Raw genomic sequence first — 16,297 nt, 5'->3', positions numbered from 1 at the left:
TGAATGCCTTTGTCTGCTGTTTTATCATTTCACAGTTGGGGTTTATCAGTCAGTCATTGCCATTTTTAGTGTTAAACTTTCAATAATTGAAATTTCACACAAAAGCAATAAAATGAGTGTTTTGGTAAATTATTGTATATCACTTTTTGGTGATGATCTTGTGGCGTTGTAGAGCCAGTTTATTTCTGTTTTTGAATGGTGCCACATTTGTAAGAAACAGGCATTCATGGGTTGAGCAGCAGAGCTCTGGTGTTGACACCAGCCCTGGAACCTCCACATGTGGATGTCAAGAACTTGAGCTCAGAAACACCACAACCAGAGGTCAGTAGGCAAAAAAAGAGTTCAATCAGAGTCCAAGCAGAGGTCGGTACACAAGAAGACAATCCAAAACAGGCAGAGGTAACAGGCAGATGTGAGGCAAAAGGCAGGGTCTTAAACACAGCAAGACTTTGACTGTGACTAGGAATAAAGGCTGTGAAGAAGACTGTAAGGTACGACCAAAGACTGTATAAAACATGGACGAAGCATCCACAACATCACCCGTCTGTTTCCCTAAACCTTGAATGAAGCCAATCTGCAGATGCAGCCACATTTGCTATGAAGCCGGCTGCAAGTTTTTCTTCCAGCAGCTGCACGGCGCCCACCAGTCACGTGACCTGTGCTGTGTCTCTGATTGGAAAATCAAACGATCTTAAAAACCTCCGAACTTCCGAGTTAGAAAAAAATCCACTCACCGTACAGTGTGTGCTGATAGTAAAATCAGCGTTTTAGACCCAAGGTGTTTTTTGAACCAGGCTGTAAATATGTTTTTAATGCTGTAAAAGTCTGTTTTTATGGCTGGGTGTGTACGTGACTTCTGGTCTTTCTGCAGCTAGCCTCAAGCAGATTTTCGATGAACAGCACTTCCATATAGGCTTCATTTTTACAAACCGGATGTTGCCCCTTGAGTACGACGAACTGGTAACAAGACAGTGAGAGACATGAGGTTAAATACAAGAGATAATGAGGGTAATGGGAAACAGGTGGGGAGGAACAATCAGGGAGCAGGTGTGACCAGATGGGGGCATGGCAGACAGGAACACATCTAAAACAGAGACAAAGGTTAGTGATTTCAAAATAAAAGCATGAAATGAATGTGCAGAAATGAATGAAACCAAACAGACATGACAGCGGAGGAACGTTGCTGGTCCTGGCAGTTGGATCATAGGGTCGAAGTGTGTTGTGGCTGTGTATGGTTCTTCCACACGCTACTAAGGTATCTGTTTGTTCAATGAATGAATTTTTTGAGTGGCAATATGTCATGTGTCTTCAGGCTTTAATCATTCAATCCATGGAATGGATTATGACATGGTCCAATTTATTTTGAAAGTCATTGGGTGTTTTAGGTAGTTTCCTGTCACAGCGTCACAGCTCCATGTCTGACAAAAATAGGATGGCGGCGTATTAGCTGGGACATGACGAAACAGCTACTCATATGGACTTCAACAGAACAGATCCATAGTAAATTGACACATTGACTTGAGTGGAAACCAGTTTGAGCCGTTGCCTTGACGGACTGGAGACGGAGTGGAGACGAACTGCGGAAGCATCTGGTGTATTGCAGCCGTGATGGACGAAACCCTCATACTCATCTCTGCTGCTCATCCCACAAATACATGTTCCTGACGAATGAGACTCCATTTACAAGAGAAACATACTTTACAACAGAATAAGATTTTCTGAAAAGAAGCGTTGCAACAACACAGAAGTCATCTACCAAATCGAAATTTCTTTATAATTTGCGCTCAGTTTATGGTAAAGCTAACATACTGGCTAATTTCTGTGATTATTATGAATACTAGAACAAAAAACACAAACTTTCTGATGTATATCTGGTCCATTAATTATTAACTGGGGACAATGAAAACATAAGAACATTTAATGAAAGAGGGAGATGTGCTACTTGGTATTTATTGGTCTGAAGTAAGTCATGACAGAACCTATAGTATTACAAAAACAATACCATAAACCTTGCCCTACTTCTCTTTCCTTGTAGTACCCTTTCCTCCCACACGCCTCCCTTCTGTATCTCTAACCAATCCAAAATAAAAATCAGATCACCCCCCCATGTGTAATCTTTTGGCAGTCTCCCAGAAAGAGCTACGTTTTCTTTGTTTGTCTGGCAGTTGTTTGTTATTCTCCGTGTGCGAGGGGAAAAAGTGAGTTGGAGTGCCCTCAGACGTGTTTGTGGGAGTGAAGCCTGATGACATGGGCAGAGAGGGAATAGGCTTCGGTCCTCTGGGAGGAAAAGGGAGGGAGGGGGTTGAAGGGTGGGCGGGGGTTGAAATACTGATGTACCACAGGTTTTTGCCATTAAGCCTCTTCCTTTTATTTATCACTACGGTGAGTTCTGATATATATACGTTCCCCATTAGAGATTCAGGAATAATCTCTGAGTCTGGAGCTGGTTCACAAGCATCAAGAGACGGCATAAAATCCAGGTTGAGACATCTGTCAAGGGTTTGGGATTTCTCTCAAGAGACAGATATGGAAACAATAAAGCCTCTGTGTTTCCCACAACAAATAGGGGAGAGTGGAGCTCTGCCATGATGATCTCTGGCTTTATGCTGATATAACGTTGGCTTATTGGACAGCCTGAAAGAGAAAACAATAGCTATGTGTGCTGGAAAAAATAAGTTCCCCCCTGGCTGTACCCCACTGCTGAGGCACTGTGTTTTTGGAGTCAGTTTGAGAGAATTTTAGGTTGTTATCTAACTGTCTTACACTCAGACGTTAATGATTTCCAAATGCTCCATCTGATTACCATTGGCGACCGTTGCGTGTTAAGCGTGATGTGTTTGAAATGCGAGCAGACCTTGGCTGGCATAAAGCTTTGGGGTGAAACACACAGTCTGACCTTGAGAAGAAACACAGCAGCAGACGCTCTCTGAGGACACACACTCTCTAATGGAGAAGAGGTGTTTGGTACCTCAAACCTCAGTGCTGTGCCACCCTGACGTCAGGTCAGATGGGTGGACTCCTGTATGTGTTCAGGTTTCTCCCTGAGTGTAGAAGTGGGTCACACAGATGTAAACTGTAAAAAAAAGGTTTACATTATGGGTCAGGAGGATTTCAGCCTGTGGTTAAGTTTGTCAGCCACCTGGGAGCTTGTGGCTTGTTTCGTATCATGCAGGAGGAAATGTGAATGCTGAGTATCACTCTGTGGATAAAAGAACGATTCATTGTTTTTCACGTTCACAACGAGGTTCAGCAGATGTCTGTGGTACATTTTGAAATCAAATCCCAAAGTAGTTTCCTCTGTTTCCCTCCTTACAACCTGGTGATTTGACCACTGCCTGACACAACTGTTACCGTCCCATAAGAGCCAAATTCAAAGGAAATGTTCTTCACTACTGCAAAAAGGAAAAATGATCCACAACAGTATCTCCTTGTCTGGCAAGGAGAGATCTGTCCAGTGTTCTCACCTTATCAAACTTTTTGGGTACCTTTCACATTTGAAACAATACGGTACCGATGCCCAGTACCTGGCTATCCGCACCGGTACTCAATGGTACCAATTTTCAGTACTTTTTTGTGTTTATGTGTTAAAAAAATCAATAATAATTAATAATTAATAATAAAATATTTTGAAAATTCTGCAACATTTTTATTCTTCAGTATATAACCTTGTAATGCTGTGTTCATGTCCAGCAAAAAAAATCACCTACTCTTCTACTCCCTCACAGTCACAAGAATGCATTTAGATACCTAAACATAGTGCCTTTTGATTTTACGTGAATTGGTACCCGGTACTTTGACAGAACTTGGTGGGTACCAATAAAAGTACCTAATTCAGTACCCATCCCTATCATGCAGGTACTTAACAGGAGTCCGCCATCTTTTCACCTTCTTGAGTAACAGAGTGTTTTAATCCAGACTCTTACAGCCAGATATATCAAATTGCTCTTAGCAGGGTTTCCGCTACGTGTAAATGATCGTGACGCACTGCCACGCCAAAATAAATGCCTTCAGAATTATGATTTTTCTTCCAGATGTTTCAAATGTGAACTATACTGTACAGGGCTCTTGCACATATGACCAGAAAGCCTAATTGACTAAAACTCACACTCATGGTACGATCATTTCATGGTCAAGTGAGAGGCTCTCTAACAGTTTCAAAACATCCTGGAGGAAACCTTGCTCTGTATCATTACATTTAGCGGTATGTCAACTGGTAGGTCAGCACAACGTAGCTGTTTGTCAACTTTACCTTTTTAGGTGCTTTTTTTGCCCAGAAGTCCCAGGAACCATTTAGTTCCTGGGACCTCTCTTCCCAGGAACTAAATGGTACCTGAGGCCAATTGTTGTCTTCCAAGGCCTAAAGTCTCATGGAGATTATATGAACCAGGCCAGTGTTGTATGATGAAAAAAACAACATAAGTTCTTGAAACAAAGTGCCAGACCAGTAGAGGGTAGAGAGACAACGCAGAAGTCCATTCATCAAAAATGACTTTGCAGTTAGCCTGTTAGCATGGAGGAGACTCTGCTTGTTCTGGTTTTTAATGGGTTTAATTGCACTGCAGATGAATTGAAGTGGCAAAAGTTGTTTGAAGTCTGTTTGAAGACTTTTCAAAAAGCCTGAAGCAGCCTAAATTCATGGAATTGGACTGTGCTACAGCCTACAGTGATGGAGCGGTGCTTCGGTTTAGAAAATGAGTCCTGCATCCTTCTCAAACAGCTTCAGGTAACCAATAAATACTTATCTGATGCAGAGATTTTCACACATCGCTGTACACAAAGCTAACACCCTAGTGTCTGTGGTCAGAAGTACATAGTTGCACAAAGTTCCTGGGTAAAGCTTCTGTGGTTGAAAAGCACCTTATGTTTCCAGTTTCCAAATTAGTTGACGGTTAGTCAGAATTCCAAACATGGCTGCCGCCGTATCTTTCCATAACACCTCCTTAGAAACCTTTAAGGTGATGTCACTGAGACATGTCAAAGTTTTACACAAAGTTTTGCAGCCAATCATTAGCAAGTGATCACCCTGACCTTTAGACATGTTAAATACTGTAATACATACAATCCTGCATAGCATTGTAATAATTAACAATATTTAGTACTTTATAAAGGTTAAGTAAGTTCCACAAAGAGCCGTGACTCTGCGTTTAGGTCAGTTGTTTCTGCCGCCAAAAGGTCACCAAACATTTTATTACATCATTACAGCTGACTGTGAAGCAGACAAAACACAGAAAGAGACCCAAAAGACCTGAGCCTCAGTGTCCTCAGACCCCGCTGAGTTCTGCTTTGCTTGATTGGCCGAGCTCAGTCTCTGTTTCTCTTGGAGTCGGCTGCTGTGGTGTCTGAGACTGAAATGAGAGACTTAACCACCGAGCTCCAGAGAGATACGAGTGTGTCTGAGACTTTGGTGGTAATAAACTAAAATAGAAGTTCGTGGCCAGTATAAGCTATCTTTTACAAATACGTTGTTGTGCAAGTTGTTTCCATAATAAGGTCATTTTTTAAAAAGGATGCTGGTTGTTGTTTTTAATTCTATTAAAAGTGTATATCACCAAGTTTCCATTACTCTTATATTACATCAGATTCCTCTAAAAATGATCCACCTTGGTGCAGCAGGGCCTGATTTATTGTTTGCAGCTTGAGTCATTGCTCTTTGCAGGATGTGGGATTGACTCCACAGTGTTTTTATTTTCACCTTGTGGTTCTTCGCCCATGGTTATCAGATTTTATTCAGCTTTTCCAGAGACATGAAACACTTTAACTTTTCTTACTTTCCTTTGATTTCCATCCTACTTGATCAGTATAACCACATTGTTCTTGTCTTCTCCACAGGACCGCTGTTTCGCAGCCCCTGTGAGCTGCTGCCGGTTGGGATGGGACACCCCGTTCAGGCCATGTTGAAGAGCTTCACCGCTCTGTCGGGCTGTGCAAGTAGAGGCACCACCAGCCTCCCTCAGGAGGTCCACATCATCAACCTGAGAGGACATGCTCCAGAGGGGCCAGACAACACCCTGGCAGAGGTGAGTCACAGTCAGGAAAAGAGCTAAACCAGGAATTATACTCTCTACCACAATAATAAACTCCTCAATAAAACATTTGAAATTAGACTTTGACACAGTAAGGGATAATCTGCCCTCTCAGCGTCTTGTTATTTTTATTGTTTGGCTTAAAAAAAGCCGCCCAGAATGTTTCCACCGCCCTCTCTGTTCTATTTTTACATGGAGTAGCTCTTGTAGATTTGAGTCCTTTTCCCTTTTGCTCAGAGGAAGCTTCCTGGCAGAGGTTGGGGAGGAAAGGCAGGGTCATGAGTTGCAGAGTGAAGCTCATCCACATATCTTCACTTCACAGCAACACCCAGAGCAGGCAGGCTCAGCTATCTCAGAGCAACATGGTGAAACAGGCTGTGTGGCTCGTCACTTGATAATTCTGTACAAATGAGGAACAAACTCTCTCAGAGTTTCTCAGATTTTTCTTAACAGTATCATACCACTGACCTACAGCTTCATCATTGTCTTATGGATTAAGTTCTTTGGCTCTTAAAATCTAAATAAGGTCTAGATACTGAGAAAAGGAGCGTCAGAGCATCATATTTACCTTTTTTGTTTCGTGTCTATGCTCCATTTTTATGTGACACCTCATTACGTACATTTCAGTAAATTTACACGACTGTCTGGAAGATGAAAAACAAAATAATTGGTTTCTTATTCAGAAGTGTCACACTTGATATTTTCCAAACCACATAATTGTTTTGAGCGGCTCCTTTAAAGGTTTTTTTAATTGACTCTCCTAACACATCCCCCAGTGGTACTCCGACACTTCATGCCAGTTTTGATACCCCTCCCTGTCTGAAGGTGTTGTGCAGCGTGTCTCATCACAGGTCTTCTAGGAGTTAGCCATAGTTTCTGAATGAATCACGAGGCCCACGGCTTTTAAAAAACGCTGTGTCTGTGTTTTAGACTGTCCGGGGTTCCCATCCCCCTCAGTCTCTTCAGTGGGGAGAGCGGCGTGTACAGACTTGCCTTTGCAATTTAGCTGCTGATGTTAGCTTAAACGTTCTCCAGGCCAAACATACAGAGACTCAGTGTGAGTGTATGTCTCTTTGTGAGCAGTAATATGGAAAACATTTTTTTTCAAATATTTTCATTTATTTATTTATTTATTTATTTATTTATTATTATTATTATTATTGTTGTTGTTGTTGTTGGTGTTGTTGTTGTTATAATAATAATAATAATAATAATAATAATAATAATAATAATAATAATAATAATAATAATAATTATTATTATTATTATTATTATTATTATTATTATTATCATTATTATTATTTTCTGAGGTGTGAAAGCGTCCATGTTTGATATTATTTTTGCTCCATGCACACTGCTGACTGGATGGGTGGTTGGGATTGGGTGGTTGTTGTGTGGGATGAACTAGTACTTGTGTTGTGATTATAATCCCAAAGCTAATGGAAAAATAACCAACAAATAACTGATCATAAAAAACAGAAATCACAAGATAGTGAGGGATTTTTCATGCACTATTATACTCTATTATTCTACTCTGAATTGAAGAGCTGCACGGCTTCTTGTTAGATGATTACTTGAGCGGTTGTTTGTTATTGCTATCAGATGCATGTAAAGGAGGCATATTGCAATTTGAAGAGCCAAACTAGGTTCTGCATCAGAGATATTAAGGAAGAAGACAACAATCAGTTATTTTTGCACCCTGAATTGCACTCACTTGACTTAAATCTGATGGAAAATGTTGAAAAAGTTAGTTTTCACTTGGGTTAAAACGGAATATCCGTGCAACTGTCTGATGTATTTTCTGTGGTGTTGTAGCTCTGGTATAACTCATGTGAAAAGTAGATAGACATTTATCACACATGGATCTTCATCTTAAACAATCTGAAATCATTTAATCTATTCACCTCTCTGTGGCTGGTCACTGAAAGTCCAAACAGTGAGAGTCCTAACGTAAATTTAAAGGTCTCCTGATAAAGACACTTCAGATAATCAAACAGTTTCAACCACATCTCAGCTGCTGAAGCTGTCACAGCTCATCAGACCAACTGTTTAAATCTTTGTTAAAGTTACTCTTTAAGATTCTTCCTCCTGTGATCAGTCACCAAATTAAGACTTTTTAATTCTGTCAAACAAAGTCCAGCTGTAAATCTGTTTTTCTTGTGCTTTTCTGAACCCACCATGTATTTAAATTCCGGTGTTTAATTTAAATTCCAGCGTTTAATAAATCAGAATGAAAAAACATAAATCACAGTCTGCTTCATGAAGGTCTCTCACAGAAAAACTGTAACAGATAAGCCACCTTGACTTTGAGTGTCTGTGAAATCCATCTCCTCACATCAGTTAATCCAGCTGTTAGTCACCCATCACCTTCATGGTCAGTGAGGACTGGTGTGTAGGAGGCAGAAATCCAGCTGTCTGTCCCCCTGCCCACAGCCTTGGCTGCAGAAGGTCACTGCGGCTCTTGTTTTGGTTTAGTGACCCTGCAGGACACTCACTCAGCGGAGTGGAGGTCTCTGTTTGTGATAAGATAAGATCCCTGAAAGGATACTCGGACTGTCTGATCTCCCTCCCTCTGTGTCCTTGGTTTTCACCTGGGTCCTGGATCAAACTGTTCAGACTCTTCCGCAGAGATCTCCTTGGACATGAGGGCACAGAGTGCGTCACACTGATACTATCTGCTCGGAATCCGTCATGACAGTGAGAAAGGATGATGGAGTGGAAAAAGAAATTAAAAGGTCATCTTTAAATGATGAACATTGTTGCTCAAATGAGAAACTCCCAAGGCTGTGTGAAAGAAACCCGTTGAACTTTGTGCTCTATCCTTGAAAAGTCAAAAGCTTGATGCTGAAACATTTTTCTCGTCCAGAGCAAGGGTTAGTGAAAACAGCATTTTCCAAATCTCACAGACATATTCCACAGAAATGGACTATTCATTATTACCAACTCACAGACAGTAAAAATGGTCCCTCTGGGACATTGACAGTCATCTTTAGGCTGAAAGATATTGGTCCAAAATATTTGTGTGCTGTGTCAACATCTCAAGCGTAGTCTTATCATTGTTTTCCACAGAGAGTGGAAAAAAGTGGTGCAGATTTTTCTCTAAATTGTGATGGTTAGCATCTAAATGGTTTGTGGCCAAAAAGTCAGACAGTCATTGACGACAGATAATTGTATAGATATAAAGAGATGCAAATCAGAAGTAAAAGAAAATGATGCATCAATCAGGGGGATAGAAACAGTGAAATTGTCTAAAAGGGACCTTTTCAAATTCCCTTGAGTGAGGCTCAAAAACACAGGTCCAATTACTTCCAATTACCACAGGTGTTTCTCCTGTTCCAAAAAAACAAAAAACAAAACAAAAAAAACCCTTTAAAGTTATTGGGCCTCTAAAACTGAAACACAACTGAAATAAACTATTATTTTTCAAAATCAATAATAAAAAAACACACTTTTAGGTGATACTCGATGAAATAACATTCATGTGTAGCTCTAAAAACTTGCCTGAAAACACGTTTTCTAAAAAAATATGGAACTAGTCCTTTAATTTCAGTGGTTTAATCCGCTGCAGTTGTCAAACGTGAAAGCGTTGAGATTGATTCCTCTCTCAGTAATGGCTGTTTTTCCCTGTTTGCTTTGGCATGCCTGTACTTTGCTTATTTTCTAAGTCAGCACAGAGGTGGCTGCTCGGTCTGTGACTGTGGAGATTTCTCCTCCTCATCTCTGCTGATGTGTGAGGAAGTGGTGTCTGGGCCACAGAGCAGTCAGTGTGTGGATGTTTTGAGTGATGGCCTGCAGGACCCTGTGGGTGATGTGTTGCTGTCTGGGTTAAGAGGCTGCTGGGGAACATGTTGTGCCCCGGTGACTCCTCACTAAGTGTTTGCAAAGCTCAGCTTTAACCAGGTACGGGACTGCATGTGTTGGTGCACATGGTCTGTGAACTTATACACACAAAGGGAATCACATGGCCAATTTCGGACAGTTTTACACACACAGCCACACACACCCTACAGCTGCGATGTGTGAGGCCTGCTTCACATCTCTTTCACATACATGTGTGAACGCTGCGGCTTGCAGTGTGTCCATATTTTCTGTAAAGACGTGAGAGCAATGAATCGTTTCCTGCCTGCCCCGGTGAACCCATTCTGTATGGGTATTAACTAAGGGGTATGAACTGTTAGCCGCAGAGAGAAATGCACAGCTGGCCTTGACTCAGAATACACACTCTGGCCCCTGGCCAATTTCCACACTAAAGCTGAGTTATTAAGTGCAACAGAACACCTCAGCAGTGACTGTGCATGGTGCGTCGTCTGGGATACCCTCACATTTACAGGTCAGGCAGTCAGCGTGGAATAACACACCAGAGGGAGAAAATATGTTAATCATCCATTTCAGTAGCCTGAAGCTAGAATTAGCCACAATAATATTTTGGATTGTATTCTAGTGATGTACAAGACATGTGCTCAGGTCTGCAGTTGTGAAAGAATAGCAGTCTAAAGAAAGCACTGGATACGCTGAATTTTCTCTGATTGTAAAACCAACAGCATATTTCAAACTGCCTATCTGTGATTTAAGACAGATTTAACACGACTTGTAATGAAGCTACTCATCTCTTAGCCATTCAAACCAGAGTGTAATCACCATGTGGTCTGAAATTTTAGGAAAAACTTTAAGAAATAGAACAAAAGATGGAGTATCATTTATTTTATACAGACAAAAAAAGAGCACAAAATCTAATGTAGCTAACAGAGCTAGCAGAGCCTCTGGTCTTCTCTGCAGGTTGACATTCACATGCTTGTGCTGGTCACACTTCGCTCTGGTTGTGTGCCAGTATAACCTGAAACAGTATAAAAGCAACTTTATTTTCTAGATCAAAATACCTGCTTTTAGCAGAAAGGCGAATCCTGTTTCAAGTAGTGATGGGTACCAAATTAAGTAGTTTTGCAGATACCGACTAAATTCTGTCTGTCGTACTAAGTACTGCATTTACTATCTCAAATCAAACAGTATAATGTTTCAGTACCTAATTGCACCTTTGTCAAGAGGAGGCAATTTTTCATACTGGACATGAACACATCATTGAAAGTTTAGACATTGAAAAATAAATATATATATATATATATATATATATATATATATATATATTAAATTGAAAAACTTTGAGATTTTATTATTAAACAAATTAATATTTATTACCACATAAACACACAAAAATATCAAAAATTGGTACCATTAAGTACTGTTACTGACTGCCATATACCAGGCATCTGTACCGTATCATCTCAAATGTGAAAAGTACCCATCCCTAATTCCAAGGTTATTATAGTTTAACATATTTCTTTAGTTTTTATTTTGTTTAGACGTTCTGTTTTCAATTTCAGGTTCTTAGTCTAGAGATGGTGACATGGTTTTTGTTTTTTAGTTGACTAAACACCACAGACTGTGTTAGCAGACGTCTATGTGACATCATCCATTTGTTTCTGTTTCAGAGTTTTGACGCCTATCGTACTGTACTGTTAAAAATTAGCTGCTCAGAGTGATGCTATTTTTTATACCAGGCTGTAAACATGTTTATTCTTGCTGTAAGCTTGTTTGTTTCCCAGAACCTCGAGGCCCACCTCAAGCACATATTTGACAAACCGCAGTTTTCTGCATCAGCTTCAAGGTTGTTGGTTGCCGAACACACACATCGCTAGTATTCACCTTCAAAGAACAAGTTGTTTTGCTTGATATAATTAATAAAACAATTTTATTAGTTTATTATTTTAAGGTTATATAATTGACAATAAAATACACAATAGACTTATAAAAGAATATTCTTTGAAATATGGAGAGTTTCTGTTTTTTAAGTGCTGTGTAAAAGCAATAGAGTTTGTGCAGGGTAAGAGAGAGTGAAAAAGTTAGTGTCCATAACCGTATGTGATATCAACAAGAGATCATGGTTGTATCGTCAAAGCATTGGCGCCAAAGTATTAGCTTAAAGAAAACATTTTCAACAATTAATTTCATACTCATACATGATGAAATCAGAGTTACCTCATCATTTCTTAATTTCAAGATTGGTTCAGTCTCATTTCTTTACTGCTCCCATGGTATTTACGAGGCCTTAGATCATATTTATCTAATATTAACTTGCCCAATGCCAAATTAAGTCATGTGTTGCGTCTAACTTACATCAAATTCTACTCACTCGTACAGTGAACAGCAACTCTGGCTCTGAAAGGCCTGCTCTTTTTCTGTGAGACATGGGTGGAGTGGGTACGATCCTGCTGAAAGCCCTGAGGGCAAACACTTCCCGTTACCAATCACAGCCGGGTTTTCTCAGAAAGAGCTTTAAGCCAAAGACAGAGAGACTGAGGAGGATGATGATGGAGAAGAAAAATATGATAGAATGACTAAACAAGAGATCAGGCAATACAAATTGGCAAGAGAGTTAATTGCAGGGTGAAACTCAAGAAGCTTCGAACTGAAAAACACACTCCACCTCTTACATAATAAATCTTAAAGACAGGCAGGTTTTATTTCAAGTCAGTTTTATGTTTAGAGAGACAAATCTGTCTCAGAGGGCATGACAAGTCTGGACAAAAGTATCACAGAAGGCACATCACTCTGTCTGAAGAGACTTTGAGCCAGCTGAAAGACAAAAACGGTCAGGTCAACCAACAGTTTGGTCAATTTAAAAAAAAATCTCAACAACAACTGTGCTGAACTGCACGGGTCTGATCAGACATCCAGGGCTCTGAAGCTCTAAGTGAGTCAGTGTGCTTTGGTCCAGTTTGGCGAGGCAGATCCATGAAACGAGACCTGCCCCAGACAACTCCCACCTAGCATTAGCTAGGCGTATTATCCCCACATAACTCTTCTGTGATTTGAAACCTCAATATTTTTATGGTAATCTGGATTCCTACTTTACATTCCTCCAGACAGTGGGCTGCTTTTGTCACAGAATCACAGCTCTACTTCTTTAAACGGACTCGTGTGAACAGTTTTTTTTGCCTGAACAAAGACTGATGGTTACATCAGCTCTTGTGGATTTGATCAAAGTAACAGAAGCTCCTTTTTCTTACTTATACCCATGTGGGCCAGACCCGACTCTGTGTCCTGGACCAATAGTGACTTTTCTTGGCTCATATTTGCAAACCTCGTTATTCCAGACAGGGGTGATATGTGTCGAACGACGGCCCAATCATTTTCACATTTTCACAAAATTTTATAAGATTGGATAAAACGGATCTATTAGATCTTTCAGAGTGAGAAGCTAAACGAGAGTTGCAGTCAGAGTGAGTCGTCCTGCAGACCAGACTGCTGAAATTTCATCCAGCTATCTAACCCCCAGGGATTACGAGGCTGAATACCTTTTTGCTGGTTGACTACTGACCTGAAGGTGTTGGTGTTTAGCCACTTAAGCTCTACAAAAACAATGAGCTCATTCTGGAGAGCTATTTTCTCTCCTCTGTGCTCTGCTTTAACAGAGGAGGTATCAAGTTTGGACGTTTTTCCATATGTTTCATCTGTCAGATGCTGAAGTGGCCTTTTACACCTTGCTTACAAGCTGCCAGCATCATGTGCATGGATTTAAAAATTAGTATCATGGTGGACACCTTTGTCCTGAGTGGCAGCGAAAATGTAGAGCAAAAAAGAAGTAGTCCCAGAAAAGAAGAGGCCTGTCTGGGCACAGAGCCGGGTGATAGGGTGGAAAATCAACAAAAGGAGCTGGTGGTATCTAGAACCGGTCATCTTTCCGTAATCGGCTCACCAAAAGCAAACATCAAACGCAGCCACTTGCTGTGGATCAGGGTGAGGCAGAGCAGATGATTGCTTTATCAGCTGGAATTTGGAGATAGCTCGTGTGAGTGACTGTAACTGGAGGAGCTCACCCGGCAGAGAGGATAGCAGCAGATACGAGCCGAGCTCACACACACACACACACACACACACACACACACACACACACACACACACACACACACACACACACACACACACACACACACACACACACACACACACACACACACACGACAATCTGCTCACACAAAGACAGTATCGCTCTTACTTTAACCTGCTGAGCGGCTTTTGTGTGGATAAAACACACAGAGCAGTACCCGAGTCATAAATCAGGCTACCTGTTCCTCACACACCTGGCATCAGACACTTCCAGCAAAGTTTTTCTCATTGAGGTTTCATTAATGTCACTGTTGGCTTTACTTACTGTGGAGATTTCCTCAGTTCATGGAACACATTATAACAGATATTAGGGTCTCTTTATGACTACAAAGCAAATAAGAGCGCTGGTGAAGTGATTTCTTCTGCTGATGGTTATTTTAGGGTCTGAAACCTCTGCAGTGGAAAGGTGTCAGCCACAGTAATTAACTGCAAGCTGCTGAAACAGCCTTTGTTTCCATTTTCAGCAGCGGAGAGTTTAAATGAATGGGTGATAAGAGTGTTAAGATGGAGCAGGATCTGATTATTAGTTTAAAAACGAAAACTGAACCAAAATAAGGACCAGAGATTAGTTCAAATGGGGATGGTCCAGGTACCACCCTGAAATCCCAAACTTTTTTTCAGTCCTTGTATTTGTATGATGCATGTTTTTTTCTTATAGTAGTGCAAAAATCATTTTAGGTTCTAAAGATTAAAGCTATAAATATTTATTCAATGCAACTTTGCTGTTTCATCCTAAAGTCAGAAAATAATGGAAAGGAGTGAGACACATGTTTTTGATAATGAAGCGTTTAAAGAAGACAGTGAAAACAGAGAAGCTAAATGTATTCATGTGTGTTCGGACACAAACCACTGCCAACCCTGCATTAGTCAGTACCACCCCAATCAAAAGTCTATAAGTCAGTGTCCAGCAGCTCTGTCTGACATATTTATTAACCATGAAAGTAACTGAATTCTGTATTTGTTGACTTTTTCTTTAAGTGATTTCTGTAAAAATCAGTCTCTCAGTGCTCAAACCTCCTTATTCCATCATCACAGACTGATGAAATCAAACCTCACCTGTCCCTCAGGTGTCTCTTGATACCAGATGATCAGTGGTCAGCTTTTTTAAAGGTTACGTGCTGTGTAAACATCAACAAACTCTGCTTCTGACCAAGGAAAATGTTCTCCATTAGGGGGCGATATGGGGAAAATATGTCAGGATGTTTTAAAGTCAGGATCGGGATCTGGATTTGTTCAGGATTGAATTTGAATTTGAATTTATTTAGGATAGCCCCTTGAGATGCAGCATCTCGTTTTCGAGGGGGTCCCAACAAATTGTTTTTCATATTCAGACTTTTTGACCTGCAAACAACACTTTTTGCCAAAAAATATCCTGCATTCTAAACTATTTTTCCTGCTTCATTTCATAACTTTAATCTAGTCTTGTGTCCTCTGATGTGTTTTTTGAACTGATATTTTCACATCATGATAAATCCATTCATTTAAAGACGTCAGCTGTGAGAGTTGTTGAGTTTCTGCAGAATGTACAGAGCTTTAGCTTTAGACAAGTATCCTATGCACAGTCCACATGTGGGTTAGTGAGTCCTTACTGGATAGACTATGGTTTTTTTTGTGTTTGTGACCTTGACGAAAATATAAACATACACATAATTTAGACTTTGGACACGCTTGGTGTAGACCACTCTTGTATCAGGTATTTAAATCATTTACTCGATGTAAAGTAGTGAACAATGGTTCAACTTATAGCCCCTAAAGCCCCATTAAAAAGCCTGGAGCAGACCCTGATTGTGAATGGGAAACTAATTTATTCAGTGCTTATGCCAGTGATAATTTCAGGGTAAGTTTGTTAGGAACAGTAGGCCTCTGTGGAAAGTTTGGCCCCGAGTAAAAACCTCATGAATAAAGAAAGATCATGAATTTAACAGCTAAGTATAAAAATATATCGAAAAGTGTGGCTATTTATCAACATTATGCACCAAATATATCATTTTAAATCAGCTTTGCAACCAGTGCTCACTCCATTAAAAGTACTCTATATTTTTCTAACAGGGACAGATGACTTGTTTTTCTTTTAGACATCATCAGTTAGAGCCAAAACTTCCTGCCCACAGCACAGCAGAGCCCTCATTTGTGACATTACTTGAGCACAATAAATAAAACTTTATATCCTCTTTTTTATAAATTTGACTAAGTAATTACAGAAATCACATAAAAAAACTTAGATTTTATTTAATTTCAGTGCTTGTTGAATGAAATAAGTAATCTCTCCTCCTGGCCCTGTGTCCCGGCCTCAGTGCTGTGTTATTTTCTTCAGTACGTCCTGCCATTCC

The 16,297-nt window shown here is 40.2% G+C and overlaps 1 protein-coding gene across 1 annotated transcript in view; it reads left to right on the top strand.

The window, feature by feature from the left end:
* Positions 1-16,297, top strand: part of tgfbr3 (transforming growth factor, beta receptor III) — a 121,266-nt gene that overhangs the window by 35,240 nt on the left and 69,729 nt on the right. The window contains exon 3 of the mRNA XM_074668369.1: positions 5,830-6,017. Within this exon, the coding sequence (XP_074524470.1) occupies positions 5,830-6,017 (188 nt within the window). The remainder of the gene's footprint in view (positions 1-5,829; positions 6,018-16,297) is intronic.

This window comes from Halichoeres trimaculatus, unplaced genomic scaffold (assembly GCF_033239565.1).
Source record: "Halichoeres trimaculatus isolate MK-OKI-2021-1 unplaced genomic scaffold, fHalTri1.1 fHalTri1_scaffold_4, whole genome shotgun sequence".
NCBI lineage: Eukaryota > Metazoa > Chordata > Actinopteri > Labriformes > Labridae > Halichoeres > Halichoeres trimaculatus.
Note: the sequence above shows the minus strand (reverse complement) of the source record. Positions and strands in the feature narration are given on the sequence as shown.